This window comes from Hypomesus nipponensis, chromosome 4 (assembly GCF_054491055.1).
Source record: "Hypomesus nipponensis isolate SF chromosome 4, ASM5449105v1, whole genome shotgun sequence".
Taxonomy (NCBI): domain Eukaryota; kingdom Metazoa; phylum Chordata; class Actinopteri; order Osmeriformes; family Osmeridae; genus Hypomesus; species Hypomesus nipponensis.
Window position 1 is genome coordinate 6,579,186 of NC_140364.1, and position 27,337 is coordinate 6,606,522.

At 45.0% G+C, this 27,337-nt stretch overlaps 2 protein-coding genes across 6 annotated transcripts; both read left to right on the forward strand.

Moving 5' to 3' along the window:
* Positions 1 to 803: 803 nt before the first annotated feature.
* Positions 804 to 7,036, forward strand: LOC146295234 (uncharacterized). Its single transcript, XM_084695678.1, has 14 exons — positions 804 to 950; positions 1,155 to 1,265; positions 1,384 to 1,545; positions 1,658 to 1,747; positions 1,854 to 1,984; positions 2,069 to 2,189; positions 2,313 to 2,411; positions 2,533 to 2,656; positions 2,756 to 2,841; positions 2,924 to 3,002; positions 3,127 to 3,232; positions 3,374 to 3,410; positions 3,548 to 6,491; positions 6,611 to 7,036. The coding sequence occupies exons 1-14, from the start codon at positions 939 to 941 to the stop codon at positions 6,976 to 6,978; spliced, it is 4,470 nt and encodes a 1,489-aa protein (XP_084551804.1). The 5' UTR covers positions 804 to 938; the 3' UTR covers positions 6,979 to 7,036.
* Positions 7,037 to 7,445: 409 nt separating this feature from the next.
* zdhhc18b (zDHHC palmitoyltransferase 18b) lies at positions 7,446 to 17,116 on the forward strand. 5 transcript variants are annotated; one of them, XM_084696045.1, is made up of 11 exons: positions 7,446 to 7,920; positions 8,515 to 8,726; positions 8,807 to 8,852; positions 9,061 to 9,221; positions 10,277 to 10,429; positions 10,994 to 11,131; positions 11,317 to 11,368; positions 11,506 to 11,608; positions 11,710 to 11,822; positions 12,045 to 12,150; positions 15,214 to 17,116. In XM_084696045.1, exons 3-11 carry the CDS (start codon positions 8,824 to 8,826, stop codon positions 15,565 to 15,567), a joined length of 1,209 nt encoding a protein of 402 aa, XP_084552171.1. In that variant the 5' UTR covers positions 7,446 to 7,920; positions 8,515 to 8,726; positions 8,807 to 8,823; the 3' UTR covers positions 15,568 to 17,116. The 5 variants fall into 5 exon arrangements, with proteins under 5 accessions (XP_084552171.1, XP_084552168.1, XP_084552169.1 ...); XM_084696043.1 differs by lacking the exon at positions 8,807 to 8,852 and having other exon boundaries at positions 7,448 to 7,920; XM_084696044.1 differs by lacking the exon at positions 8,807 to 8,852 and having other exon boundaries at positions 7,448 to 7,920; positions 8,534 to 8,726.
* Positions 17,117 to 27,337: the final 10,221 nt, after the last annotated feature.

Consider the following 27,337-nt stretch of genomic DNA (forward strand, 5'->3'; position numbering starts at 1 on the left):
ACAAATGTCCTCGAGTCAGGGCCAACTTGGTCCATGATTGGCAACTAAAGGACTACAATAAAGTCTGAAATTAAGGTTGTAGGGGTGTGGACGGGTTACACAAATTTGTATCATAACTCACTGTCACATGAAACTATATTCTGATGACGTTTCCGACATTTATTGTTCCCTGCCACAGCCACGTGGGCTACGGATGATGCCGTGTTTCTCACCTATCTAACTGTAATTCCAGTTATCTGTGTGTTTGTGTCACGATATACGCCGGGGGCGTGGCATTAAATTAAAATGGTCTTGCTCAGGACCCAAGGACGTGCAGGACCGCTGTTGGATGACCGGTTTACACTCGGAAAAAACAAATAGGCCTACAAATGTACACGCGTTGCATCACGCAAAAACACTGCCGCTGAGCGCACCGCTTTCATTTGAAGGGACACACTCCAATTAATTCAACACCGATTGTAATAACCAACTACCAACATCTTAAATCACCTACTGCGTCGTTGTACTAGTAGCCTAGTATTTACAGACGATGTTACTTAGGGCCTACAATGACTGCATTTGGTACGCGATAGGAAAGATATTTGCACAAAGTGAAAAAGATGTTTACTTCGTTATATGTTCAAGAAGAGAGGAGTATGAAGTTTATAAAAAAAACTCATGGTTGTTGAATATGGCAATAAAAGCAATAAAATAAATTGGTACCAAAAATATTGCCTTTAGCGCCCCCTAGCGAGTATTCAGAGGCCGTGTTTATTACGTAGACTGTTAAGAGATTAGGTGACGTTCCCTTCATTATGACGCACTATACCAATGATTGAAATCCCAAATTAGATTTTTATATTTCTCTTCATGAACTAACCCAGAACACATATGTAAGATGTAAAAGCAGTAGAACTATGATTATGATTTAGCTTGTATCAATCATTCGACTGATCAACATGGATCATACGGTAAGTTTGTAAAACTTGTTTTGTAAAAACACATAAAATGTGGGACTTGTTTAAGGAGAAAAGTATCAAAATTTAATGAAATTTTGATAATGTCATTGGGGGGCTGTCATGCTAAGAATAATTGAAGCTGTTAATTGATGACAAAAAAAATGAAGACAGGGACGTTTGGTTTTTATATCTTGTTGGCACTTAAATTAATTCCAGAATGATGGAGAGCCGAGAAACATTCATCCGTTGGACCTGTCTGTCCGAGGAAAGATAGCTGTTGTTGCTGGTGTGTCAAACGTCTATCACACCACACAACTCGGCGAGAGGGTAATGAATAACAAAAAGCATAAAGCCTTTGTCCAGGAATATGTTTTGGGGAATGTGTGTGAATTATTTGACTCAAAAAGGGACTGATGGGGCAACTGGGGTTTTATTTTTATACCAGTTGATTCAGCCCAAGAGTCACTTTGACCTCACTGATCCCAACGGACACCTGCTGAACTCAGAATACAGCAGTTTGCACGATCCTTTTTTACGAAATTACCTCCACCGGAAAGACATCCACCAAAAACTGATTGCTGGACGGTTCATCACCAAGGATGATAAAGTGAGCTGTAATTGTTCTGGATTTCTTTTGTAAATTATTCTCTAATTTTTCTTGTGGCCGGTTCATGTCCTAATGAACCCCCCTCCCTCCCCCATTCTCCTATTCCCTTCAGGTAATATGTACCCTTCGGGAGCTCAACAGGTACAAGGAACACTTAACGGATGTTGAGTTGGACTGGTGCCGCAGATTCAGGGCAGAGCAGGTGAGCCTAACCTGACTGCTTACAATCCATATGTCGCCAATGGATTAACTCCATTATCATCAGAGGAACAAGGATCAATTGCATTTCCTTTCTTTTTCCCTTACAGAAGGTGTTTGTGCAGAGGTTTTTCACCCTACAGCAACAGGGGATGATTGCCCCCACGGTGACCATGTCTGATGTCACCGAGTGGCTGCTGCAGAGAGGGCGAAACATGATGAGGAAGGCCAACCGGTTGAGGTCAGGAAACACACCCTAGACTGGACCTCTGATATGGGCACTGTGGTATGAACAATTGAATAATCGATGAGAAATATGTTTCAGGTTATCTTCTGCTCGTGAGGTAAAGTCAGACAGCTTGTTTCCAAAGCTGCCAAGCATAGCTCCGAGTAGCAACATGGTATGCCTCGGCTGCAGCTCAGGCGCCACCTACAGGTCTGAGATGGTAAGTAACGCAGAAATTGCCCTCATAAAGAGTTCCAACATCTAGTAAGATTTTCTTTTTGTAGGATGGTTTATACAGGTGCGGTTGAGTGCAGCTGTACCCTTATTGCCTCATCATCCCTAGGTGTGCCGCCAGATACTGGAGGAAATCACCAGGGAAGTCAGGAGAGAGATGAGGCTGAAGACTAAGGGGGCAGTTGACCAGAGGGCGCGAGAAAAGCAGGTACTGAATGTGTCCAATTTTTCTTCAGTTTGTTTCATCGTCAACCATGTCTTTTTTTTGGGGGGGGGGTGAAAAAAAGATACGGTTCTTGGATTTATTTTGCTGTTGTTTCTCGACTTAGAAAAAAGACCGTTGTGAATTTAGGAGGTATCTCAAAGCGCAGAGGAAACGGCTTGAGTGTGAGGCCGTTGAGAATGAAACTTCATGTGCAGAAAACATTACATTGGATCCAACAATTACACAAGGTGACGGCTTCCCTTAGATAGAGGCTCAGAGCAGGCAACAAATCAGTCTAGTTAGCTTTCTGTGTGAAAGTGACAACAATGTTTTGGTTGTTTCATCAGTGGATAGAACTGCCTCAGCCAACCCATGTTCCTTTGAGTCTAAACCCTGGCCTTCATACACAGATCCTGGTTGTGGTGTAAAGACAGTGAGTGCATCTATTTCTTCTGGATCTACAGTATTGTATGATACACAACACTATGCTCAGTGAAGTTATATTTTCATTGTAGGAACTATCATCTTTGTGTCAAAACTTGGTCGTGGCAGTGACAAAGAGATCCATTGTGTCTGCACACAGCCCTCAACCATGTAAGTCAGACTTTAATCTGTCCATCAGATCGATTGAATAAAACTCAGTTAAAAATGATTAGATCTTGTTTTAGATCTTGTTTCATGTAAACAAGTGTTTTGTACGAATGCAAATTCTCCTTAGTTGATGAGGGACGTACTAGTAATGCCTCATCTGTACTCGGAACCTGTGGGAGTTTGGTTGAGGATTCTGACTCCTTCCAGTCCATCTCCTGGCAGTTGTCTGAAATGTAGGTCTACAGGCCGAAATATATTTCATACACCTTAATTATATGTAAAAATGTAACATTCTATATGTTGTTTCAGAATAAAAATGCATTGGGAAGGCTATGTATATCTTTGAAGTGAATAACTCATGTTCTTTTCTGCAGACAACAGACACTACTGGAGGAGCATTTCAAGGGAACTGTGAGTTTGGTCTGATTTTGCGTCGTCGTAGCTTTGCAGCCATTCGACTATGATCTAGATCATTTAGTTCAAATGTTGCAAGGACATTGTTTATCGACAACTTCACAATACAAACCTGTAGTTTGTCACCCACGCAGATCACGTCAGAAGAGCTGCAGATGATCATGAGGGATGTGGTTGTCACAGTGGTGGAGGAGGTGAACAGCATCCTCATTCCAGCCATTATGGCCTTTGAGTACGAGCGCCTGATGTCCCGCTCCAGTGACACGCCAACCACCTCCCGGAGCACTCTGTCGTCCTCTGAGTACTACCGGCCTTTCAGTGGTAGCCTGAGCTCCTCCACTCCACAGAGACTAATAGGCAGTGCCGCCCTCCTTGTACCCGAGGAAAACCGCAACGCGACTTCCCTTGAGAAGCCGGAGATCCCGCTCTCGCCTTTGATGAGCTCGGAAAACGAGCCGCCCCCAGTTTCATGCACTTTACCTTTGGAATCTTCCCGGGCGAGCTTGCTTGTGAAAGTAGAGGGCCTGTTACAGGATGTAATCAAAGCAACCGTGAATCAGGGAGACAGGAAGGATGAAAGTAAGAGCAACAACCTTAATATGGAAGAAAGGGGAGAGGTAGAATCCAGAAGTGTTGAGGCTGCATCGAGAGGAATAAAAAAGGACATTCCATTAGGGGATTTATACCAGGTTGCTGCAGCATCTGAGAGAGCCATTAGGGAGAAAGCAGTCATTGGGGATATCATTCCGAAGGTGGAGGCAAATGGAGTGGACACTTCTGTGGATGCACTGTCTGACACCAAGAAAGAAGATGTTGCCTCAGTGGAGGACAGGAAAGAAGTTATGGCAGCACAGGAAGTGAACACTTCTGTCTATGTACTGCCAGACACCAAGGAGAAGAAAGAGGAGACTGTTGCAGATTGGAGGACTAAGCACAAACAAGAGGCTGAAGCAGAGGGGAGTTTGGATACAGAAGCCAAACTTACTGAGGCATTGGAAGTGAATCCACTGGATAAGGAAGCTACGATTGAAGTGAACATAAATGAGCCTTCTGTCACCGCTGAGAGAGAATTCAGGAATGATTCGATCACCCAGGCTGAACTGAGCTCCTGCACTGCAGGAGGCCTCGAGTTTCAGTTGGATGAAGAGGATGGAGGGAAGCCTCATAAAGGCCAGTTCAAAAGCCTCGCAAGGATCACGACATTATCTTCTGACCAGGTGGATGAAATCCTGGAGAAGGTCATAGATGTTTTGATTGAGGAGAGGCATGTAGTCCTCTTTCCAGAGGACAGCCCAGCTAATTCACCTAGCTGGACAACCACCTACCCAGAGTCTAGGCCTGTCAGTGGCCCCCTCTGCTGTGTGTCTGTGGGTCAAGAGCCCCATCTCCAGTGCCCAGGCGAAGACCTTGACCCCCCTGGAAAGCTTCTCGGAGGTCGCTCTGGCTCCCTGTTTCTTGACCCACAGCTGAGTCAAGAGAAGGTCTCCTATGCGGAGATACTGCCATACGCTAACAGAATAATTAATGTTCTTGTGCATGAAATACATAATGACAGTAACCTTTGTGAACCCGTGGGTGGTGTAAAGGTAAAAAACACATTGTTGCGGAGGAATGTGATGCTCCCTCGTGTCCACTCATCACGCTCCAAGGAGTCAGTGTCTGAGATCCCCGTGCTTCGTGTCTTGAAGAAGGCTGACCTGAGGTCACTCCTAGCAGCCAATCCAAATTCCATCAGAGTGACACTGTGGATCCTGCAGACCATTCAGAGACGACATGGATGGATGGGACATGAGAATATCAGTGGCAAACAACCAAAGGAGAGCCGTCTCCTCTGTGAGGTCATCCAGATCCTTGTGGGTAAGATCAGACAAAAGTATGCAGCAACTTTAACAACTGGAGATCCGATGGCACCGGCCCAAACAGATGTCCTCAGGGCCAATAGCAGCTGTGTGAATCCCCCTGACAGCTTCAAGGTGAAGTTGCAGGAGGCCACAGTTGGTCCCATAAGTGCAATCCTTGAAAACATGTCCGCCGACATTGTCAGGCCTACGTCGGGCCTTGTCGGAAATAACAAGTGGTCCCCTAACACCAGCACCAAGAGTGTCTCCTTGACTAACATGCGAAGCCGTACCTTGACCTCAGCTGTAGCCACTGATATCAGTTCTAGTGTTGTTCAGAAGCTTGCCGAGGCCTCGGGGAGCAGTCATACGAACATCTCTATGACCAATCTGCGCCACTTTGTCAGAGCCATGTCAATCAATAGTACCAAGCCTTTGCAGGAGGCGCCGCAAGAGCTGAGGATTGATCAGGCTTATAAGGAGGTCCTAGAAATGGTGGTAAGCAAGCTGAGGACTTTCATCACTCAAGGTCAGTCACACAAGCCAAGACAGCACCTGGCAGAGACAATGGCTGAGAGCTGTCTGGAGGTTGAATGCGGCATCCTTCAGATCCTTCAGACACTCAGTAATAATCAAACAGCAGTGGATGATGGTGACAAGCAGGCTGTTGAACATCTGGCCTCTGCTTTATCCAACGCCATGTTCAAGCACGCACGTGAAGCTCGTAGTCCTCAAGAGAAAGTTAAGCACGCGCAACCAGATCCAACAGCTCAAGTCACCAGCTCCTTCAACTCTTGCTCGTCTGTTACTGATTCTATCACTGAAACTGTTACTGCAGACATACCGATAGAGCGGTCCCAAACAAATAGCTTGAAAGCAAGCCCACCCAAAAAAACAAAGGATGTTTACCTTCCTAAAATCAGCGAAAGGGACATAGCCAAAGTGTCAGGTTTGGGGCTGCAAAATCTACGTGTGAATAGAGTACCTCTGACTCCCAACCCTGACCCTGAGGTCACATTTACAGGGAAAGGTCAAACCAGCGATGCTAAAACCAGAGGCCCGCTGAAGGCAAGATTATCAAAGTCCTCTTTGAATCTTTTACAAATGACTGTGGAAACGTTTGCACGCAAGCTGATGGCTGAACGTGTGGTCTTGCCTGGAGTGACTACTACTTCTCAGCTAGTGACAAAAGAGTGCCCAGAACATAACATCAAACGGGGTCAACTGATGGACACACTGTGTGAGTTGATTCATAGAAAGTTCCCTTAATTAGAAAACAAAGCTTAATTAACAATGGTGTGGTAAGTTTATAGATATACACTTATGTATCAGTTAATTGAACCCTTTGAGTTTCCACAGATTCTAAAACGCAAGTGCCAACTCCCCCTTCTCGGCCCCCCGCTTCCAGCAGCCAGAGAGTTCCCCACCAACACGAGGATTACCTGGAGAGCAGGAAGAAAGTTCCACCCCTCAGTCCTCTTCAGCCTGCCAAACGGGTGGCTAGCTCCATGGCGTTTGATGTACCCAGAAGCAGCAGGAAGACCACCCCCCCTGTAATGAGCAGTGACAGTCCCCTCAGTGAGCCACTTACATTTGGTTCCAGGTCCACTGCTACCCTCTCCAACACATCTCAGCTCACAAAGGAACTCATGCATGACTTGATGTTTAGGCTGTTCATGGGGGATTCTCCTGACCCCAGCTGCGCCAGCAAGATCTCTTCGCTGTAGAAAACCTTTTAAAAGCAAAAATAAGCTAATGTTAACCGTTTGGTTTATGTGAATGTATTTGCACAATGAAGGGGAATTATATTGTGAGACTTCTGAGTGACACCCTTATTACATTTTTCTTCTTGGAGTGTTGCCAGAGGATAAGATAAGTAGGGAGTCGAATGTGCCACACTCCCACAACTGTATCAAATTATTTTAATCAGCCTTTGCTGCCTGTATGACACCAAGAACGCATTCTGAGTCACAATCTCTGTCCTGGACAATAGGGACATTTTTGAAACTGTATCAGCAGCTAATCTACCAGAGAAACAATTATATCTTAACAAATCACCAGGAAGCTGTGTATTTTCCGATAACGGTCGGACAATGCGTTTAATGCTTGCATTAAACATGTCATGTTAAAGATGACTGGGAAGTAGAGGATTTGCACTTTAAAGTGTGCTCCACTGAGATGCATCAACGTCACTATTTATCAGCAAATCACCGAACAGTTGATACTAGCAAACACATCAAGCCAACATTGCTGAACGATGATCGGGACAGGGCAGCAGTAGCTTTATGAGTTAACGTCGTTCTGTTAAATTAGCAAAAAGTTCAGTTTAGCATTTGTTTGACGCTTGGAACTCTCCGTTGCGATTACATTGAGAGCGGAACGGTTGTTCTCCCTAGCTTTAATATGAGTTAGGTCAGTTAGTCAGACCGAGATGCAATTGAAAGTACGGGAACGCCAACGGCAAGTCACATACATTGTTATTTGTAACAAAGAAAATCGGCGTAAATATAAATTACATAAAACTGGATCACATCGGCAACCAATCTTGGTGCCACAACTAAAAGAACGCTTCTGACGCTTCACTGGAACATCTGAAGCTAACTAGCCTAGCCTAGCTACTTGAGCCACATAGCTACAGAACACAAAGAAGACCATACTTTTATAACCTGGTATGATGAACCTTTTTTGTCATTAAAAGCACCAACGCTAACAAGCTGCCAGCGCATATCTTTATTGTCGGCTTGATAGCTACCAATTGGCTAGACTAGCGAGACAATATCTCCGCTATAGGTCGTGAATCACTTTATGCCAGCTACTTCAAGCTAGCTAGTGCTAACCTGCTACCAGCCATGTATAGTTGACAGGATCGAGAAAACTTTAGTAGCAATTTACTAGGCAGAAATGTTGTACCAAGAACACAAATATCTTCTGGATGGCATGCCCCAGCAAAGTTAAATAATGATAATTAATGTGATAAGACAAATGTCATCGACATATTTTGGTCATGAACGTGTCATTGTTGGGGGGTATGTTAGGATAGCTAGCCAGCTAACTAGCCAGTTCCTGTCCTTGTAGCTAGCTACAGGCAATGCAATGCAATGTAGCTAGCTGATCCGGCTTCTAGCTGGAGCTGTCAAACAATAGACAGTTGCACGATTGCTCAACTACTGTTGAAGTCCGCATCTGGAAGGACAACACTTGACTTTCTATACTGTATGTCGCAAACCATGAAAAATTGCGAATATCAGCAAATCGACCCACAGGCACTCTCAACCCCCGCAGCAACACAGCTTCCACCAGTCGCTGCTGACAATGTCAAGAAAAAAGTTAAGAGGGCTAAGAGGAAATGGGAAGTTTTTCCAGGCAAGAATCGCTTTTACTGCGATGGACGGATCATGTTGGCCCGCCAGAGTGGGGTCTTGCCCCTCACCCTTGGTCTTATACTTGTGACAAGTGGATTATTCTTCATATTCGAGTAAGTCATCACTTTAACATTTGGGAGAATAGTACTACTAAAATTGCCTTCCTTTAGCTCATCTTTTTTTTTTTTACCAGTTTCAGAGTAGTGAAATATGTGCTGCATCTCCAGGGAGATAAAGAGGTGATTAAAATATGAAAAGTTGATTAAGACTCAAAACTGGGTGATTCTGTAAATCACGGCTGCTTTTTCAAATTTAGCATGTCAGATAGTTTGGTATAGACAGACTCTTGGTTAATGGAACATTGTAATGTAGCCCAATGGTAACTGTCACTACAGAGCACTGCAATCAATCTTGTTCTCTTTTTGGTTGAATGGCCACCTCTCACAGCTGCCCCTTCCTGGTGAAGCACCTGACCAGCTTCATCCCTGTGATTGGAGGAGTGCTTTTTGTCTTTGTGGTCATCACCCTGCTGCAGACCAGCTTCACTGACCCAGGCATCCTTCCCAGGGCCACACCTGAGGAGGCCGCAGACATAGAGAAGCAGATTGGTGAGATCATGGAAAGCACAGGCCGTGATTGTGCACTCACACACACTTATTACCTCACAGCAATGTATGTTGTTTGCTTACTTCAGAACCTTTTTTCTCTGTAAAAGTTGGAAGTGATTTCATTCTTTATTCATCTCCAATTGAGTTTGCATGTCTACCCCCCTGAAAGAAAACCATTAGCCTAATTGGAGCACAAATGATTCAACAGAATACATTGCAGGCTGCTTTTAAAACTCCCTCAACCCCTTATTGAGGGAACCATAGCAGAGATGGTACTCTTTGAACTGCTATGGTTCTGCTTGTTGCTCAGTGTGAGTTTGCCCCCAGGCTTGGCCACTGCCGTTTAATTGTGTGAAAATGTAAAGGACATTCTGCTCTAATTACCCTTGACAACGCCGATATAATGGCTTGTACAAAGCCTAGTTTAGTTCTTTCCGGAAAACAGCACACGGTTGTTGCAAGGTTTCTTGGTGGTGCTAGTCAGCGTTTCAAAGTTGAAAGTAAAGTTCTTCAATCAGTTGCTTTTTCATTTGGCCATTAAACTGTAATTTTTGGAAACACAGATTATTAAACTCTCATTTGTGCCTTGGCTGTGAGCCTGTATTACCATAACCAAGTGTTCTTTTGAAGGAAGATGCTTTTACACATACAGATTATTTATTTCCTCGTGACTCCAGGTCTAAACGGGATAGGAACACGACGGGAGGGGTGAATTGATATAACATGTTCCTGGAAGAAACCTCTCCATCTCACCTCTCGCCTCCCTCCCTCCCTCCCTCCCTCCCTCCCTCCCTCCCTCCCTCCCTCCCTCCCTCCCTCCCTCCCTCCCTCCCTCCCTCCCTCCCTCCCTCCCTCCCTCCCTCCCTCCCTCCCTCCCTCCCTCCCTCCCTCCCTCCCTCCCTCCCTCCCTCCCTCCCTCCCTCCCTCCCTCCCTCCCTCCCTCCCTCCCTCCCTCCCTCCCTCCCTCCCTCCCTCTCTCCCTCCCTCCCTCCCTCTCCCTTCTCCCTCTCCCTCTCCCTCTCCCTCCCCTTCTCCCTCTCTCCTGCTCCCTGTAGATAACACCACCGGCTCCACCACCTACCGTCCTCCACCACGCACCAAGGAGATCTGCATCAACCAGCAGGCGGTGAAGCTCAAGTACTGCTTCACCTGCAAGATGTTCCGGCCTCCTCGCACCTCCCACTGCAGCCTGTGTGACAACTGTGTGGGTGAGCTGGAGACACAGGGAGACACAGGGAGACACAGGCACCTGACCTTTACATACTGAATCATTCAGGCCTGCCACCGCCTGCTTGGCACAGATTACCCCTTTTTAATCAGCTTTAATAGGATGCGTTTAATGACTTATTTGCCGTTATGTAAAGGCCAAGGCCTTTTAATGAGTTAATCTTATACTGCGTTCCCTAGCTGTATTCTGGATGTTATTCTCGACAAACATCCCAGACAGATTTCGATATCATTAATGTAGTTATCATTGTACCCTTTAATTGAATGACGCATGGTTGGTTTTGTTGAAAATACTTTTGAAATGTCGACTGTTCTTTGTACTTCATTCTAGTGATCTCATTATTGTCAGTGACGTGACCATTTTTTTTAGGGGGAATTTTCAAATGTTTTGGGATGTAGATTTAGTGGATGTTGTTGGAGTTGGCTGTTATCTCAGACCCATGGCCACACGTAGAGCTAGACATCAGGGATCCGCTCCTGTCAGCGGCTGGTGAACTCAACAAGCCTCCCTCCCTCCCACTTCAACCACTGCTCTTCTCTCCCAGAGCGCTTCGATCACCACTGCCCCTGGGTGGGGAACTGTGTGGGGAAACGCAACTATCGCTTCTTCTACACCTTCATCGTCTCCCTGGCGTTTCTGACCGCCTTCATCTTCGGCTGTGTGACCACACACCTAGCTCTGCGTACGTGCCGCCACGCCCGCACCCTACCCCAGGTTTTTCACCACATCACCGTAACGGCAACTTACCGGAACAGACACTTGTGACTAGTCACTGCACTGCTAGTATTGTCCAATGCTTTTTCTACTACCCATTTCCAGTCAAATGTTTTGCATTGGCCATTATGTTTTTTTGGGTTCTTCCTTCAGGGTCCCAAGGTGGGAAAGGCTTGATCTTTGCTCTTCAGGAGAGCCCAGCCAGATATCCTTTAATGTTTCAGACTCAGCCCACGTAGAGGCTGGCATCGTCATTCCTAAACTGTCATTTAAGCGTCCAGTTTTAAAGACATTAATTAAGCTCCTGATTGTCTGTACATTTTCCTTAACACTTTCCTGCACTGCAGTGGAGCTGGTGATTTGCTTCTTTTCGGTTTGGTCCATTTTGGGCCTCTCGGGCTTCCATACCTACCTGGTGGCTTCCAACCTAACCACCAATGAAGATGTGAGTACTGCCAACAAGTGTGTAGCACTCTCGATGTATCACAGAAAATATGTTCAACTCCTGCAGTCCCACTAACGTTCCCTTCAAAACGTCTGTTCCAGATCAAAGGCTCGTGGTCGGGGAAGAGTGGAGCGGAGGACACAAGCAATCCATACAGCTCCAACAACATCTTCAAAAACTGCTGTTCTGTGCTTTGTGGGCCTATGCCACCCAGGTAAGGCCTATCGCCGTGGACTCCTCCTGTGTTTTCTCAATGCGTCTTCTGTCTACCCAGCTTACCAGTCGGGAAACCTCCACCTTTTAGGTCACACACATGCACAACTGACCTCTCTCTCTTTGCCTTGTTTCTGTTTTTCCACTCACTGTCTCCATTTCTCATACATCCCCCTGTGTTTCCCCCTCGTCCTCTCTGCTCCGTCACGCTGTGCCACGGCAGTTTGATTGACAGGAGAGGCTTCCTGCCTGCGGAGGAGGAGTCGTCCCCGGCAGGGCCCGTGCAGGTGGAGCTGCCCGTCCTGGCGGCTAAGAAGGAGATCAACGTGGTATGAGGATCCTCCCTGGCTGGCATGTCTCTGGCAGGAACCGTCCTCCTCCTCTCTTCCTGCACCCCAACCGCTTGACCGGAACCCCACCCCCACCCACCCCCCCAATTGCCTGCTCCAACCCCACCTGCCGCCCCGTGGCTTGTGTGTGGGCTTGCCCGTTTGTTTATTGTATTGCAGGATGATGAACACCTAAAGTGAACTCTTATTGCCAAGCCCTTTAACGTTAACACGATAGCGCCAACTTATTGCCAAGCCGTTTCACGTTACCAAGACGGCGCCGACGCCTTGCGATATCTATGCTTTCGCGTTCACCTTTGAACCGCCTGTTACACTGGACGTAGTATTACAAGTCTTTTCTCATGAGAAGTCAGTTCAATTCAAAAGAGATTCGTGTTAGTTGGGCCCGACTCTCCAACGGCAGTTTCCCGTCATGATTATTCATTGTGTGTTTGCTCGTGGTTGCAGCAGGCCTTGCCAGCTTCCTTTTTCCTTAATTATACAGTAAAACAATATGTTGCCTTCTCAGACTGAAAAGAGGTAGCGAAACTGGCCAGCGAGGGAGTAACCCAACTGTCGGTTTCCTTTTACTCATGATAGGGACCTGCTGCAGCTGAAAGCTTTTATATGAGACTTGACGTTGTTTAAAAAAGTTTGAAAGGGAACACGTGTGATGCTGACTGGTTCCGACAGGTCGAATTTTACAGTTTCATGTTATGTTTCTATAAGTGCCTCTTAGTTTTTTTAGGAGCCAGCTCAGGATGTGATCTAGTGTAAGTGTAGGAGTGTAAATGTCCTTCGTCTTGTAGTTTCACATCCTCTTCATTCCCCCCCCCCCCCCCCCACACAGCTGCAAATGTACGGTACGTGTGTCTGTCTGTGTGTGAGAAGGGGGAGAAGGACTACTGTTTACAAAACCCAGATTCATTGACTGAGAGCATCTGTGTGGGGGTAATTAGTGACACAGGGGACACATCCAGACCTCTGCAGATCCTGTTTACTGTCGCTGAGCCCTGTGAGAGCAGCCAACAGCTAGCCTACTCTGTTTACAACCCAGTACTTACCTCCTTGTTTATTATAAGGGTGTTGTAAGACTGTCACGGCTGTTTGAATTTCGGTTCCTTTTTTGTTGTTGCACTGTCCAAATGCCTTATCCCCGGAGAGAAACCGTAGCGGGTCCTTGGTTTCAGGATACTGTTGCTGCTGTACATGGGTGTGATCCTTGATTATTATTAAGTCTGGACTTGGATACCGCTTTTTTAAGTATCTAAAAGTGGTGCTCTGATTCTATTCAGTTGGTCAACTGGAAGGGGGAAAAAAGAGCAAGGGGAATGATGATGTTATTCAAATGATGTCCAGTGCCTTGGAAGTGTCCTGGTTTTTGTGCCTGTCCTCAGTGTCGTCCTGTCCAGGGTTTGCAGTCTGGTGTTAATTGTTTGAAGTCCGTCATTCAGACTTAACTGTCATCATGTTGTTCCTGGAGTGAGCAGTTATGTGTGTGTACCATGCATACAACGACGTTGTGGCTACTGGATTTCACAGCCTCCACCCTTTCATCAGTCTGTCATCTTCCTCTTCTGTTCTCTTGTGCCTTTTTCACGAGTTGTACAGTTTGTCATCGTTTACTGTCGTCGTCCATGTTTACGTACATACATTTAGACATATTTGTGTCCATCTGAATGTTCTTGGATATTGGACATATTATGGTAAATAAACAGATCATTTTGATACCATCCTGATTAGATTCATGCATGCGTTCATTTTTTCCTTTCTGCTCATTCTTCTTTCTTGGTCATGTTGGGTTTGTCCTGTTCAAATGATTTCATACAGAGTCAAAACAGAATTGAGTTCCAACACTATGCCCAAACAAATACATACAGACTCATTGTACCAAACTATTCAGAACAGTAGATTACACTGAAGATCTACACAGCATCACACCAACCACTGTTTTGTCTCTTGTCTGCATGCATGTCCTACCCCTGCCATTAGGAGGAGAATTGTTTGGACTTTGCTCAGTCCTGCACTGGATGATGGATGTGAGCCAGTTTAGTGGAGACAGGGCAGCACTAGAGGTTGGTAACCCCCCCCTTCCCATCAGGGAGTGTGGGTAGAGTGCAGTGGGGTGTGTGGCTGGCCCCGCTGACTAATGCTTGCTGGCCTGCATGCCTGCCCTCCTGCCTGCCTGCATGCTGCCCTGCCTGCTGGGCTGGTTGGCTGTCCTTTATGTCACCATGCCTGGTTTCATCTTCACTGCTGACTCATGGAATGTGGAGACGGGAAGCGCCGGAATGGGCTTTCCCAGGCTATTAGACTGTGGTGCTGTAAAATGTGTGTCTAATGTCTCTGTTTTGCTTGTGCTTATTTTGTCATTGGTCCCCCCACAAACAGATTGCAAGGGCTCAGATTGATAGCAGTCACGCTCTTCATTCTAATACTGTGATATCTGAAAAGGATTGAATCAGCCCATTATTAGATTTATCCTCAAGGGTGGATACATGAATATTTTCCAAGTTGACAGGGAGAGTTGTACCACAGAGGAAAATGCAAACACGTACAAATTCCACTCCAAAGGCATTATGAATAATCTCTCAAACACTCGCTGACAGCTAGGCCTTTTTTTACATAACAGACTAAGAGCAGCTCAGCTTGACCGTGCAGATGCAATAAAGGCTCTACAGGTCTCAAATCTTTTTTTGTTTGTGTAAATATTGGTGTAAATTATTCATATTGGTGTAAATTATTCACATTTGCCTGTTAAGTATATATTTTTTAAATTAATTTTCCCTCTTGGGTCACCTCAAAGTCATCATTAGTGTTGTTGCCCTCTAATAGTACTGACCTCTGCATGCTCCCTCATGCTAAGCTACTGTCTTGCCCTGATCTCTTCCTGCCTGGAAGATATTGTGATAACAGAGCCTCTTTCTTTTCAGCCAGCTGCTTCCTTCTGCTTCTTACATTGACTTTTCACCTCTTCCCCACCTTTGCTTTTAACATGTTGACTTTTTTTCCACCTTTCTCTGTTATCTCTATCTCTCCCTCTCTTTGTCTCCACCCTTCCAGTGCACACAGGGAACCAAAGGATTGTTGGAAACGGCCACGCGCTCCCCTCTCCTCTCCACCCCGTGTCCCCAAGGCAAGCCCCAGAACGCCCCGGTCGGTCTAGACGGCACCCCTGCTGAGAGCTCTGACCATTTGGCAGAGAACCCCCTGAGCTGTGGGACTCGCAACACCACCACCAGCCCCTTGCCAAACAAGTCCCTCCGTCAGGCCAAGAGCCGGTCGAAGCGCGGCAGCAAACAGGCGGCGCTTCACATCCCTAACCCTGCATACAACGTCCCCAGCCCCCCGGCCTCCCCAGACCTGGGCCCCGGCTCCAGCTTCGCCCCGCGGGCCAGCTTCGCCTCAGATCACTGACTTGCCATCGCATCTCCCAGAGTGCACCTGTGCAGCTCACGTCCGAAGCTCTGCATGCTGTTCTACAGTCACACTATGGATGCTAGTACGTGAATTCCCTTTTAAGTCTACGGAAAGTGCTGGGAAAGCAGTTATAGAAGCCTTGAAGGGGAAATCACCGGGGCCTTGCCTCCAGGACAGGCTGAAGAAATCTGCGGAAAACCATGGAAGGACAGTCTTCCTGACACCTCCTAGCCAGGGGGCTATTCAATGCTTCATCTTGCATGTTACTGTCTAGCAGTAGGGGGCACTAGCTGCAGCTATTGGTTATGTATGTAGGCCATCAAACAAACTGCCCTTTGTTTACTGTGAAAAGCACAAAGAGATTGAATCTGTACATTCACATTCATTTTTCAGCCAAGCCTCAAAATATACTATTTTTCAAGCACCTCATTGAAATCCAAGTGATTAAAAACTGTAATAACGGTAATACTGTTTTATTGGATGCAGAAGGAATGACAGCTCCCGACTTGTTTGACCGCTAAGAAGCGAGCAAGCTCTTAGAAAGGGCCACATCTCATTACGTGTGTGCAACCTATATGCCCATACCCAGGGTCTGTGTTCTGTGTGTGTGTCGATATTTCCCTCCAAGAGATCCTCACAGCAACATGGCACGATACTTTACCATGTACGTTTCTTGAGTCAAGTGGAGGAAAAAGAGACTCTTTTGTCGCAGAGCTCTATCCATCTCGCCAAAATATAAATATTGATATTTTCTGTTTTACTACCTTGGCTGGCAGTGTTTTTAAATCTGCTCGTTTGTAGCTCTGTGGTTTGGAGCTGTGGAACAGTATTGTGAAATGCATGTCCTTGCTCATACCATGTGGACGTAGCCCCGCTTGTGTCGTCACTAACAGTCCAGGCTGATCTAAGGGGGGGATCCCGAGACTAAGGTTCCTGATTGAGTGTGGATAGATGAGGTTACAGAAGTCTGCGCCGAGGCTGGTTCCAAGAGCAGCAAGACTTTTAACAATTGTCCTCTTGACCTTTCTGTGCTATTTGTGCGGTTTGACAAATCTGATACGGTGTTGTTTGATGTAAAAGGTACTCTGTTCCAGCTAGTGGAAATGGGGAGGAAGACACCTTTTGGTCTCAGGTGGACAGCAGTGTAGTAGATTTTGGTTCTCATATGCAAGTTAAATGTGATGTTTCATGTTTAGCCACATTGTGACTCCTTGCAATAGTTGCACAGAAAATGCACTGAAATGACACTGACCACGACCATACTGTTTTGTATGTGCTCAGAACCGTCACTTTGTCTTCACTAATACCAGTGTTCACCTCCAGTAAACTCAAAAGTAGTGAATGATCGTCCATAAACTATTTTGTAATTCAAGAGTGATTCTCTCACCCTCAGATCCTAACGAGAGAAAAACAATGCATTTTGGATTGAATCTGTGTTGAACTGTATTGTGATGATGTTGAGCTTTCTCAGACTTTGCCTGGTTATTTCAGCCAATTTCCCTTATCTCTCGACATGGTCTGAAATAAAATAAAAACTAAAAACAGATTTACCTGAAAGGTTTTTTTCAACACTTGTTGATGGTGTGTATGTTACATCTCTGACCACCAGATGGCAATCAGGACCACAAAAAGAAATGAGCTGCTGGCAGCACACAAGTGACAAAGCGAAGACGTTCAGTTCCTTAATGGTCCTGCAAGGTTCTTTTATCCTCTCTTCTCTTCAACTCTTCTTGGATTTATTTAGACTGTGTTAAGTTACTGCTTGAGAACCACTCAATGGAAATGGCTTCAATAAGATTGCTGATATGATCACAGTTTTCTTAATTGTATATTATGTTTGTGCTTGAAAAGGACTTGAACCCTTAAGAACTAGACCCAAAATAGCTTTAACCATCATGAGGGTTACAGCTTGAAATGCAAGGAATGTGAAAATGGTTTGCAATAAAACAAAAAGGAGCTTATATCCCTGTTGTCTTCCCCTCAGGTTGGTTACAGGTTCTTGCAAGCCTAATAGCAGTTTAGGTTCCCCGTCTGTCTGGTGTTGTGGATAAGACAGAGCATGTGCTGTGTGTTTGATGGGACAAGGCTCTACCCTCTCTCCTGGTACACACACACACACATACACGCACACACACACACGCACACACACACACACACACACACACACACACACACACAGGAATGTCAGGAGTAGCAAGGTTGCCCAAAGCAGTCCCAGTCTTGACTTCTTTAATGAGTTCCTTGAAAAGAACACGTTTTTATGGATAGCTGTGCGTCGGATAGCCCTGCTGTGTGTGTCACTATGGCATGGAAACACACACCAGTTGCCAGGGAGATCCCCATTTTCCTGCAGCTGTTGAGAGGAGCCTTTGTCTGTGTGTTAGGCTGCGGGTCACAACATTTCATCACAATTTACTCTAGATCCCAACTTAGCAAAGATGATAACCATCATGGCTCATACTGAGCCAAAACAAGTAAGTACTGTAAGCATTTAGACCTCAGTAAATTGTTTTTTTCAACTCCAAAAAGGTAATGCATCTTCAAATGAATGTCTCGCTGTAGAGTATTACACGCAGTTAGGAAAAGTCGCACCCTATTCCTGGATTGTGTAAGAGAGCTGTCAGCTGTGTTTGTGTGCACGTGTGTGTTTGACAAAGACAAAGTGTGAGTGGGTGTCTGGTCCGTCAGGTTTGTTAGCCTCAAATAGATCTTATCTGGCTCATTGACATCACACATGAGTCCATCTCTCACCAGAAAAACAAGAATCAATAACCTGGGTTTATTAAAAGACCTCAACCTTGATAAATAACATTTGATTAGATGAAATCTGCCAAACTCCAAAATACGATTTTCTCCATCTGTTTGTCTTTTAAGTGGTTAATGGAATGGAACTAGTGGTGTTTTTGTTCCTGTCATTAAGAACAGTGCTGAGTTATTAAAAGTGGATTGAGTGGGACTCAGATTGAAGGAGCAACAGATAAGTATCATCTGTTTATGTTTATATGCAGTGCATGATTTATTAGTGTGTATTTACTTTACTTTTAATGGATGTTTTACTATGCTGTTCATTAGCCAGTTTGTTATTGACATATTCATTGCATTAAGGGACAGGCCAAGTTAGACACACACCAAGAGGAATTGCTTTAGTCAGCCCTGTCACATGTCCAGTCCACACACATGTTGGAGAGCTCCCAATGTTTTTAGAAAGTTCCAGTCTCTTCCTTTCCCCAACCTCACACACTGTGGATACTCTGCCACGAATTACACAGAATCAAATTTCCCCTCCTTCCCTCACCCTGGTCCTCTGAATTTAAAACAGATAAGTGGTTGCTTTTTGTGTCACTTTCTCCTCCTCTGGCAAATATGTAGTTGCCATCTGTCTGACAGTTTCCAGATGGAAAATATGATGGAGTGCTTGGAGAGACTGGGTTAGCCTAGCGTAGGGTAAGAAGAGGTATCAACTAGTAGCAAGAACCAGAGAGAGAGAGATAGAAAAAGTGAAATAGAACGAGAGAAAAATAACTGCCTGTTAATCATACCTAGAAGATCTAAGTAGGTCACCAGAAACCTGTCTTTGTCCTCTAGGTTAAATTCATGAAACTAGATGAGTGAGCTAGTTTTGAAAATGTTCATTTCGACTGCACTACTTGATGAACTCATCTGATAAAGCACCAGATTGAGAGATGTTTTTGGTCTGACACAACTTCTGATTTTGCCTCCTGTTTTTTTTTCTTTAGCAACCTCAATTACTGTGCCAGAAATCTCTGTGTCAGGCGTTCTGTCGTGTGCCCAGAGGTGAGGTGGGGGTCCTAGTTGCCCCCATGTCTGACGCCCTCTCATGCACCATAACAAACCTCCTCCTGCCTCCTGCACTCTGTGGGGTCTGGGTACATGAAGTGCCCGGAGGACCAGCATGAACTGGAATATATTGTATGTAGGATTCCTGTCGTCAAATCTCATATCAGTCAGTTAAAATCTCATAGACTGTTTACACTCGTTTTGACAGGTATTCCTGCCCTAGGGGAAGACTAAGTGATTAGTAACTGTCTGTAATTATATACATGGCTTAATATCTTTAAACATCACCGTACTTTATGGTGCACCTCCTCACCCTCAACACAACTGAATTTGAAGTTCATGAACACTTTCAATATGAAGCACTTTTTCGACTGCAACTTTGGTTTTAGTGAGGCTACAGCAATAGTTGTTTTCTCACAAGGTTATTTGAACTCAGACATCACAGCGCATTGACAGAATTACAGTCTGAAACTCTCCTCAGTTCCCTGTCCTGTTTTTCTGGTCAGGACAGGGATTCCCCTAAAACGTCTGCTGAACCTGTTGATAATAATAACACTCAGCCACACTTCTTAACACATTAAGTATGTTTTCTGTGTTTACAGTATCTCAAATGATTGGTTGTGTGGCTGCCTGTGTGTACATTGTGTTGCCATGTGGAGATGATGGATAAACACACAAGGCCTTTCAAGCCCCCTGTAAGCTGCTGCCCTGCTGATGCCAGACCACCCCTGAAAGACCTAATGACAAAATCATTTTCCAAACACACGCCAGCACACAATGGTGCTTTATGTTGACATGCAGTGGTTACAAAGCAGAAGACCACTGTGGTGCTGCCAACCCTAGGTTGCCCAATTAAACGATTTAATGCTAATTTGGGGGTGTTTATTGCTTTTTCCACAGTTGATTATAGTAGACTATTATAGTTATGTCGCACTAGATGCCAACACTCACTGTTTGGCATAGATCTGAGAATGGGGAGATGTACTCACCCCATTTCAAGTTTCAATCAGTTAAATATCACTTGAAATGTATGCTATAGGTGCTTAAATGCATTGTGCTTGGTGTACAGTTGATCATTGACAAACCCTAATCATTTAGGGTTTGTTTAGTGTCATAGCAAAAACCACAAAACAAGCCATTCGCCAAGGCATGACCTACAATACACTTTCTGAAAGATATCAAGAGCACCACAGTGATGGACTCCAAAAGCTGTATGTCAATCCCATGACGTGCGCCTCCAAAAGCCATCAAACATCAAAGGCTGGCCTGCGAATGTATTTTTGTGCCTATAAAAGTGGATTTTGGACCAAGCACAAACAGTTTGACATCTGTGCTCAATCTTTTACCGCAGCGTGTAATGGGGATCCCAGGGGCCTTGGTTCTCTGGCAGGGGAGAGGCTCAGCCAGGTAAGGGTATATCTGTGAGGGGTGGAGGGGGTGGGCCTCAGGGGACCTAGCCAGACAACCAGGGGGGTGTCTGACCAGAGTATTCACAAGCTGAAGACAAATGACAGGTACAGTAGATCTATTGCCGACATAGAGAAAACAGTATGCAAGCAAGCCGAGGAGGAACACATGGTTCACATGCTGTACTGATAGCCTGCTCATAAACCTTTGATAAAGCCGATGTCCTCCTCATGTACGATGTTGGGAGACACAGGTAAGAGAGTAAGGAAAGGCTGTGTGCGTGAGTGTGTGTTCAAAACACACATAAAGACCCACACACAGACACAACCTTAGCTCCATTAAGTCCTCAGAGGCTAGGTGAACATATGAACTAGGAGGGCCCTGGCAGCCCTTTGCTCCAAATGGCAGTCAATACTTGGGTGGTTGTTGGTTAGAAGACTGAAAGCAAGAGTAAGATGTCCCTCCAAACGCTTTCTAGCAGTTTCAGATTCTTTGTAAAGTTTAGGAACTGTGACATTATTTAATTCAGCATAATTATCCAATTCTAAAAAGGAATTTAAACTATGGCTGTCTGTTTATTTAACAATCTGCCTGGAAGACATGGTTAAAAGGTAAATATTTAACCACGTTCTTTTTCACACAAGGATATGTAAATAAGGAGATTAAAATCTTTAAAAAACCTCCGGAGCAAAAAGGTTTTTCTCTTCTTTCTTTATGAACTTTACAGCTATTCAAGTCAAAGGCTCTTATGTAACAGAAAACAATACAGAATATACAGTACCATGAACACAAGTGATGTAATAGTAAAAACAGGATTATTGTTGGCTAGCAGACTGGATGGAAAAGTCTCTGTAAGAACCCTCGTTACCTCACTAACAGTACACAAAACATCAAATCCTTAAGATAAATAAGGTCAAGGTTACATCAATAAAACAATTCAAGTTACTTTCCGTAATAACACAAAATTGGACAGTCTTAAGGAATGAATTGATTACACGAAAAGCAATTCTTTCAGTTTCAATGTAATGCAAGGCATAAACCCAAATGTTTTTTCTTGATCTAGTTCTTTAACTGTTGCTTTATAGTGAAGCTTTGTAGTGAATTGGCAAGTCTGAAAGATCTTTGAATCTCTCCTGAAATGCTCCTCTCTACCCTCAAGCTATCTTGGAACACAGCTGTTTTGGATCTGGTTTGCCTGCTTGTTGTTAGTTTTCCTCCATTTCCCTGCTGTCTGCTGACACAAGCTCCAATGGCATGCAACAAGGAGCCTTATTGGAATCATTACATTGATCATTCCCCAATCAAAAGGGACAGATCTGTTACGTGTCAATGCACTGTGAGGTTTCAGGGCCCTTAGACGTGCTGCTGTGTCACCCCTCCCCAAACAAATAAACATGTGTCCTCCACTGTCAGGGAGTATTCTGGGGTTTTGGAGGCAGGCGAAGCTGGCGGAGGAACTATCCCCGAGCTATCCCCAGCTTCAGATGACTCTCCAGATAACCACAGGGAGACATCCACTGCTAGAGTTATGGAAAGATCGCACCCCAGGCTGCTGCTTCAAAGACCCCAGCAGGTGTGAACGCGTGTCAGCCTCTGGGATCATCAACCGTCCCCAGTCCGGAGCCCGCAGCTGGAGATAAACTGGGGTCCCTCTGGTCGTCTTGGCGGAAAACAAGTCACAGTTTTATGTCCTTGAGATTCTGAGTCTTGGCTTTGGAATCGTTTTTATTATCCACCTCACTGAAAACATGTTCAGATCTGCTGCGACGCTGTGGTTCTCACTGCAAAGGAATCCCACTCTGTCAGTGTTGTCCTTTGAATCAGGATATTCATGTCTGTTAGCATTGCATCCCATTACTGGTTATTTTCTCCTACCACTACTACTATCTTTCTTTCTGTTCTCTGTTCTCCCGTCCAACCCATAGTCTTGGTTTCTCGGTCGAGAACACTCTTACAAGTGAAATTAATTCAGCTCAATAATATAATTAATTCTTACAATGATGAAAACACTGTCCAACTAGATGTTATGGTATGTCTGTACCTGTCTGAAAATGTAGCAGATGCTTTGATGTGCCACAGATTATTCTGTGATTTCTTGGGAAATGTTTCCTTGCATTTTGTTACCTTGTAGCACTCCCTGAGATGAGGAAATTCTGCATGGTCTCTCAGACCAAACACATACATCTCGTTTGCTCAGTTCTCTAAAGCGATTCAAGTCGATGGCATTAGACAAGAGCCTTGCGCAACGGTGAACAATACGGAACACGATGTTTCAAGGCATGTCACAAAAACCGTCGATCGACATGTGACAAAAAATCTGAGAAGGAAAAGGTCACAAGCATTCAGAGGCCTATCTCTGAACAAACACTAACATTTCAAGGGAACATTTTGAAACAGCTACTTTAAGTGATTGTTTGCACTATGCGGCCAATGCTTTGAAAGGGAAGGCTCTGTCGCAAGCCCTACTGGGTCTCTAAAGCTTGGCTGCTCATGAACACGTGCGAAAAGAAAGGGATACCTTTCAGTGCACGATGGTTCAGCTAACTGTTACAGATGGAGTGTTTAGTCCAGTGAGGGGCGGTGAATACTTGCACTACAGGCTGTCCGTTCCCTTCTCCACTGGGGCAACAGCTCCCTGTGTGTGTAATAGGGTCATTAGCCTTCCATACCCTGGGGGCAGGATGCGCACAGCTCTGCTCTGCAATTTTGTAACAGATTAATGAACACCCTGACCTCCTCTCTTCTGACTCATCTGCCAGTAGATGGATAGAAGAGGATGGTGGAGTGTGTGTGTGTGTGTGTGGGGGGGGGGGGTAGAGAAAAGAGGAAAGAAGAGCAGAGGAGGAGAAAGAAGAGAGGAGACGTGAGTAGAAGAGGAGGATGTAGCTTCTGTTTGCTAGCATGCCACACATGTCGTTTTACTGGGGAGATTATGATCAGTGTTCATTCCAAAAAACTGTGTGGATTACAGCAATCGTGCAAACATGACCGGCTCCACTTTCAGTCTACTGTTACTCTTCCTTGTATCGCAATGCACACAAAGCACACCGCACAGAGCATGCTGCGTGACAGTATTGTTCCTTTCATGGGTACTGAGCATGAAGCATCTCAGAAAACAGAGTTTGTCCGATAAGAGACAGCCAGAGGAAGGAGGAAGGAGGAAGGAGGGAAACAGAGAAGGGGCGGGCCACTCTAAGAAAGAGATGACTCAAGGAGATCATCCAAATGAAGCTTTAAGTCTTTCAAGTCCATACAACGCTTCATCTTATTACTCCTCCATCAATCATTGGAGTAGTTCCTTAACACATTTGTCAGACAGACAAGGGAACCTGACTGCTCGCACTTCTTATCAGTCCTCCTCAACTCACTGCATCAACATCTAAGGACCACACTTCGGGTCCCTATCTGTACCCACAGTTCAGAATGGAGTGAGGAAATGTTATGTCTGCTCAAATAAGCTAGAATGTAGGCAGGAGCACAACAAAACAGACACTTATGTTACGCATTACTCCCTTGAATGGATTTGAGATGGAGAGTGAAGGAGAGAGGGAGAGATAAGTTGAGAGAAGGGAGAGAGGGAAGACGAAAGAGAGAGAATTTTTGGCCGATGTGACTTGCCTAACTCGATACCTTTACATAACAAGCACCCATCCACCCGCCCTCACCCTCCCTCCCTCTGTCTCTTTCTCTTTCCTTTCTCGGTCAATCTGTCATGATAGCCTGTCAAAAACATTGGCAGGTAAGCAGTCTCTGTTTAGTACTTGACCTTTGCAATAGGCTGACAAGGGTTAAGTAGACAGATGTTGCTTGAAGCGCGTTTACCCTCCAGATCAAGATGCATCACATGTTGGGTTTCCAGTTTGTTGCCCCACGCAGCTTTCTATTGGCCTGAAGGATGGAGGGTCTGTTTTTTTTTTTTAAGTCGTTTGTGTGGGGCTGATGAATGGTCAAATCTCACTCAGTAATTAGACTATCAGAGTGGGTGGATGGATTTTAATTAATGAGTGTAACTTTAAGTACTTGTGTTGTTTGTATTTAATAGGATTACAAACCATTTATTTGCTGCAGTAAATTAAATGACAACAGTGTCCACCTGAACTTAATCTTCTACACAATATGTACTTCTCAAACCTGGAGACCAAATTTAACCTGACAAAGTCGAATGGTCACAGAACCATCTTGGGAGTCGTCCTTGAAAACAGTTTGGAAAAGGGTGGGCTCTTTCAAAAAAATACTTGGCATGTGATTGGATGAACCATCTGTCTATCACCGTCTATCACAGGTTAACTTAAATCATTCCCCAGCTGCCAGTAGTTCCACATAAAACGTTGATTGGTCTGAACCACTGTATTTCAAGCACAAATAAATCACTTGGAGCTTGGCAAGATGGATTCTCACATGGTCTTGATCGTGCAAATCCAGCTGTCTCGGAAGGTTAGGCTAAATCCTCTGAGCTCTACAAAGTGCTCAACAAATGGAAAAACTGGCAAGCAGAGCATTTGGTTGCAGCACTATTTTGTAAATAGTCAAACAAAGTCCATAAAAAGAAAATGGAGACAAACAAAACTCAATAATAGTGACAGACCAGTGGGCAGAAGTCCCCCCTTAAAGACCCAAGTCAATCACTTTAAACAATGACCAATCTCTGTTTACAAACCTATAATTCAATGAGACAATGGCGTCTCCATCTCCTTGCCGTGAGGAAGTCACGGTGGCCAGACGACATAACTTCCAGTTGTGCCTGATGCTATCATTGCCCTGTACCTGTAAGATATTCAAGATGAACTTGTTAAGGTTGTTTTTTATTGCCACCTTGATGTAGACTGTGGTGAAAGGAGACGGGCTGTATCTACTTTAAGTGCTGATGCAAGTCCTGACATTAGAGAGGGAGTTGAATGTAAACAGCAGGAGTGATCAGACCGAGGCAGCAGGTCTGTAAACAGCAGGAGTGATCAGACCGAGGCAGCAGGTCTGTAAACAGCAGGAGTGATCAGACCGAGGCAGCAGGTCTGTAAACAGCAGGAGTGATCAGACCGAGGCAGCAGGTCTGTAAACAGCAGGAGTGATCAGACCGAGGCAGCAGGTCTGTAAACAGCAGGAGTGATCAGACCGAGGCAGCAGGTCTGTAAACAGCAGGAGTGATCAGACCGAGGCAGCAGGTCTGTAAACAGCAGGAGTGATCAGACCGAGGCAGCAGGTCTGTAAACAGCAGGAGTGATCAGACCGAGGCAGCAGGTCGCTGATGCGGGTGACTGGACAGCTTTCACTCACAGCTTTGAGGCCCCTGTTGACAGAATTCTGAGAATGCTGTGACTTCAATCCATCAGTACGCTCTTGATCTTGCCTTAATGCATTGCTTACCTCTGGTAATGGATTTCCCTTTATGCACCCAAAGGACAAGAAGCTTGCATCCCTCATGTGGATCCGTTTTTACGTTTTTTTTTTACTATACGCTACATTGTAATGGAACATTTCACCATTACTAGGTTGTCCCTATGCTCAAACATAATATTGCCTTCTGCTCATATCCAATGCCTGCAAAGCATTTACACTGCCTGGAAACAGTTAGTCTAATGGGAGCCTGGATAGAGTAGCGTCAAATTCAAGGTTTATCCATCTCAATGTTGACGTGGGTGTTGAGCTCACTGTGGTGCTTACGACTATTAGCATGCTAGTCTGCGCATTCTTTCCTATGACAGCTGGTGAGCAACAAATTAATCAATTTGTCCTCTATGCATGCATGGTAACTCAAGAATGATTGAGAAATGAATCCATTACGATGTCAGGCCACAAAAGGAGTTGTAGTACAACCACAATTCTTAGTCTGTGTGATCAGTGGGTGAGGAAAACCACGATATGGGAGAGTCTGTGCTGTAGGTGTTACCACGGTAACAAAGACCTGTGTGACTCTTTCACCCAACTCCACTCACATCCTTATTGTGGTATAATATAAGGTTACATGTCCCTGTTTTACTTATTTAGGAACAACAGTTTCAAAACTTGTTGGTTATTGTTGCCCAAGTCTTAATGGAAGAATTGTTTACACATGAATATCTTTTGTTGCCCTGACACATCCCTGAAACACACTGAGACATCTTTCTGTCAGAAAGAAAAGTCACTCCCAAACCTGTTTCTAAATCTAGTTTTGTTGTGGAGTTAAATGACTGCTTGCTGTCGTCTCTGACAGACAGGCTCACCTTGGGTCTAGGGAGCCTTCACACACCAGGAAAAAGTGGGCGAGAGACAATAGAAAATGGGGGCCTTGAATCGGGGTCTGACTTATTCTTAGCACTGTGACGCAGGTGGTAGTCCACTGGTCAGTGACCAGCTGATATGGTTTCCAGGGGAACCTGTGAGGGTTCTAAGATGTTAACGTGGCTCGTTAATGATGCCCAATTCATGCGGCCTCTTAGCTGACCAATTTTCATATTCATGGGATTTGGATTGTCTGGCCTTTTACAGGAACAGTGACTCACCTGTTGTTCTGATGCATAAAAAACACACATATTATTGTTCTGTCCATATTTTAAAGGGCATTTGGAGATTAAATTGAACACATATT

Bases quoted from the DNA above. Each gene is read 5' to 3' on its own strand.
- LOC146295234 (XM_084695678.1), top strand. The intron at 1,266-1,383 runs GTAATGAATAAC...TTTTTATACCAG, and splicing joins CCACACAACTCGGCGAGAGG to TTGATTCAGCCCAAGAGTCA. The intron at 6,492-6,610 runs GTGAGTTGATTC...GAGTTTCCACAG, and splicing joins TCAACTGATGGACACACTGT to ATTCTAAAACGCAAGTGCCA.
- zdhhc18b (XM_084696042.1), top strand. From the start codon at position 8,467: ATGTCGCAAACCATGAAAAATTGCGAATATCAGCAAATCGACCCACAG. The intron at 8,727-9,060 runs GTAAGTCATCAC...CACCTCTCACAG, and splicing joins GGATTATTCTTCATATTCGA to CTGCCCCTTCCTGGTGAAGC. The intron at 11,823-12,044 runs GTAAGGCCTATC...GTGCCACGGCAG, and splicing joins TGTGGGCCTATGCCACCCAG to TTTGATTGACAGGAGAGGCT.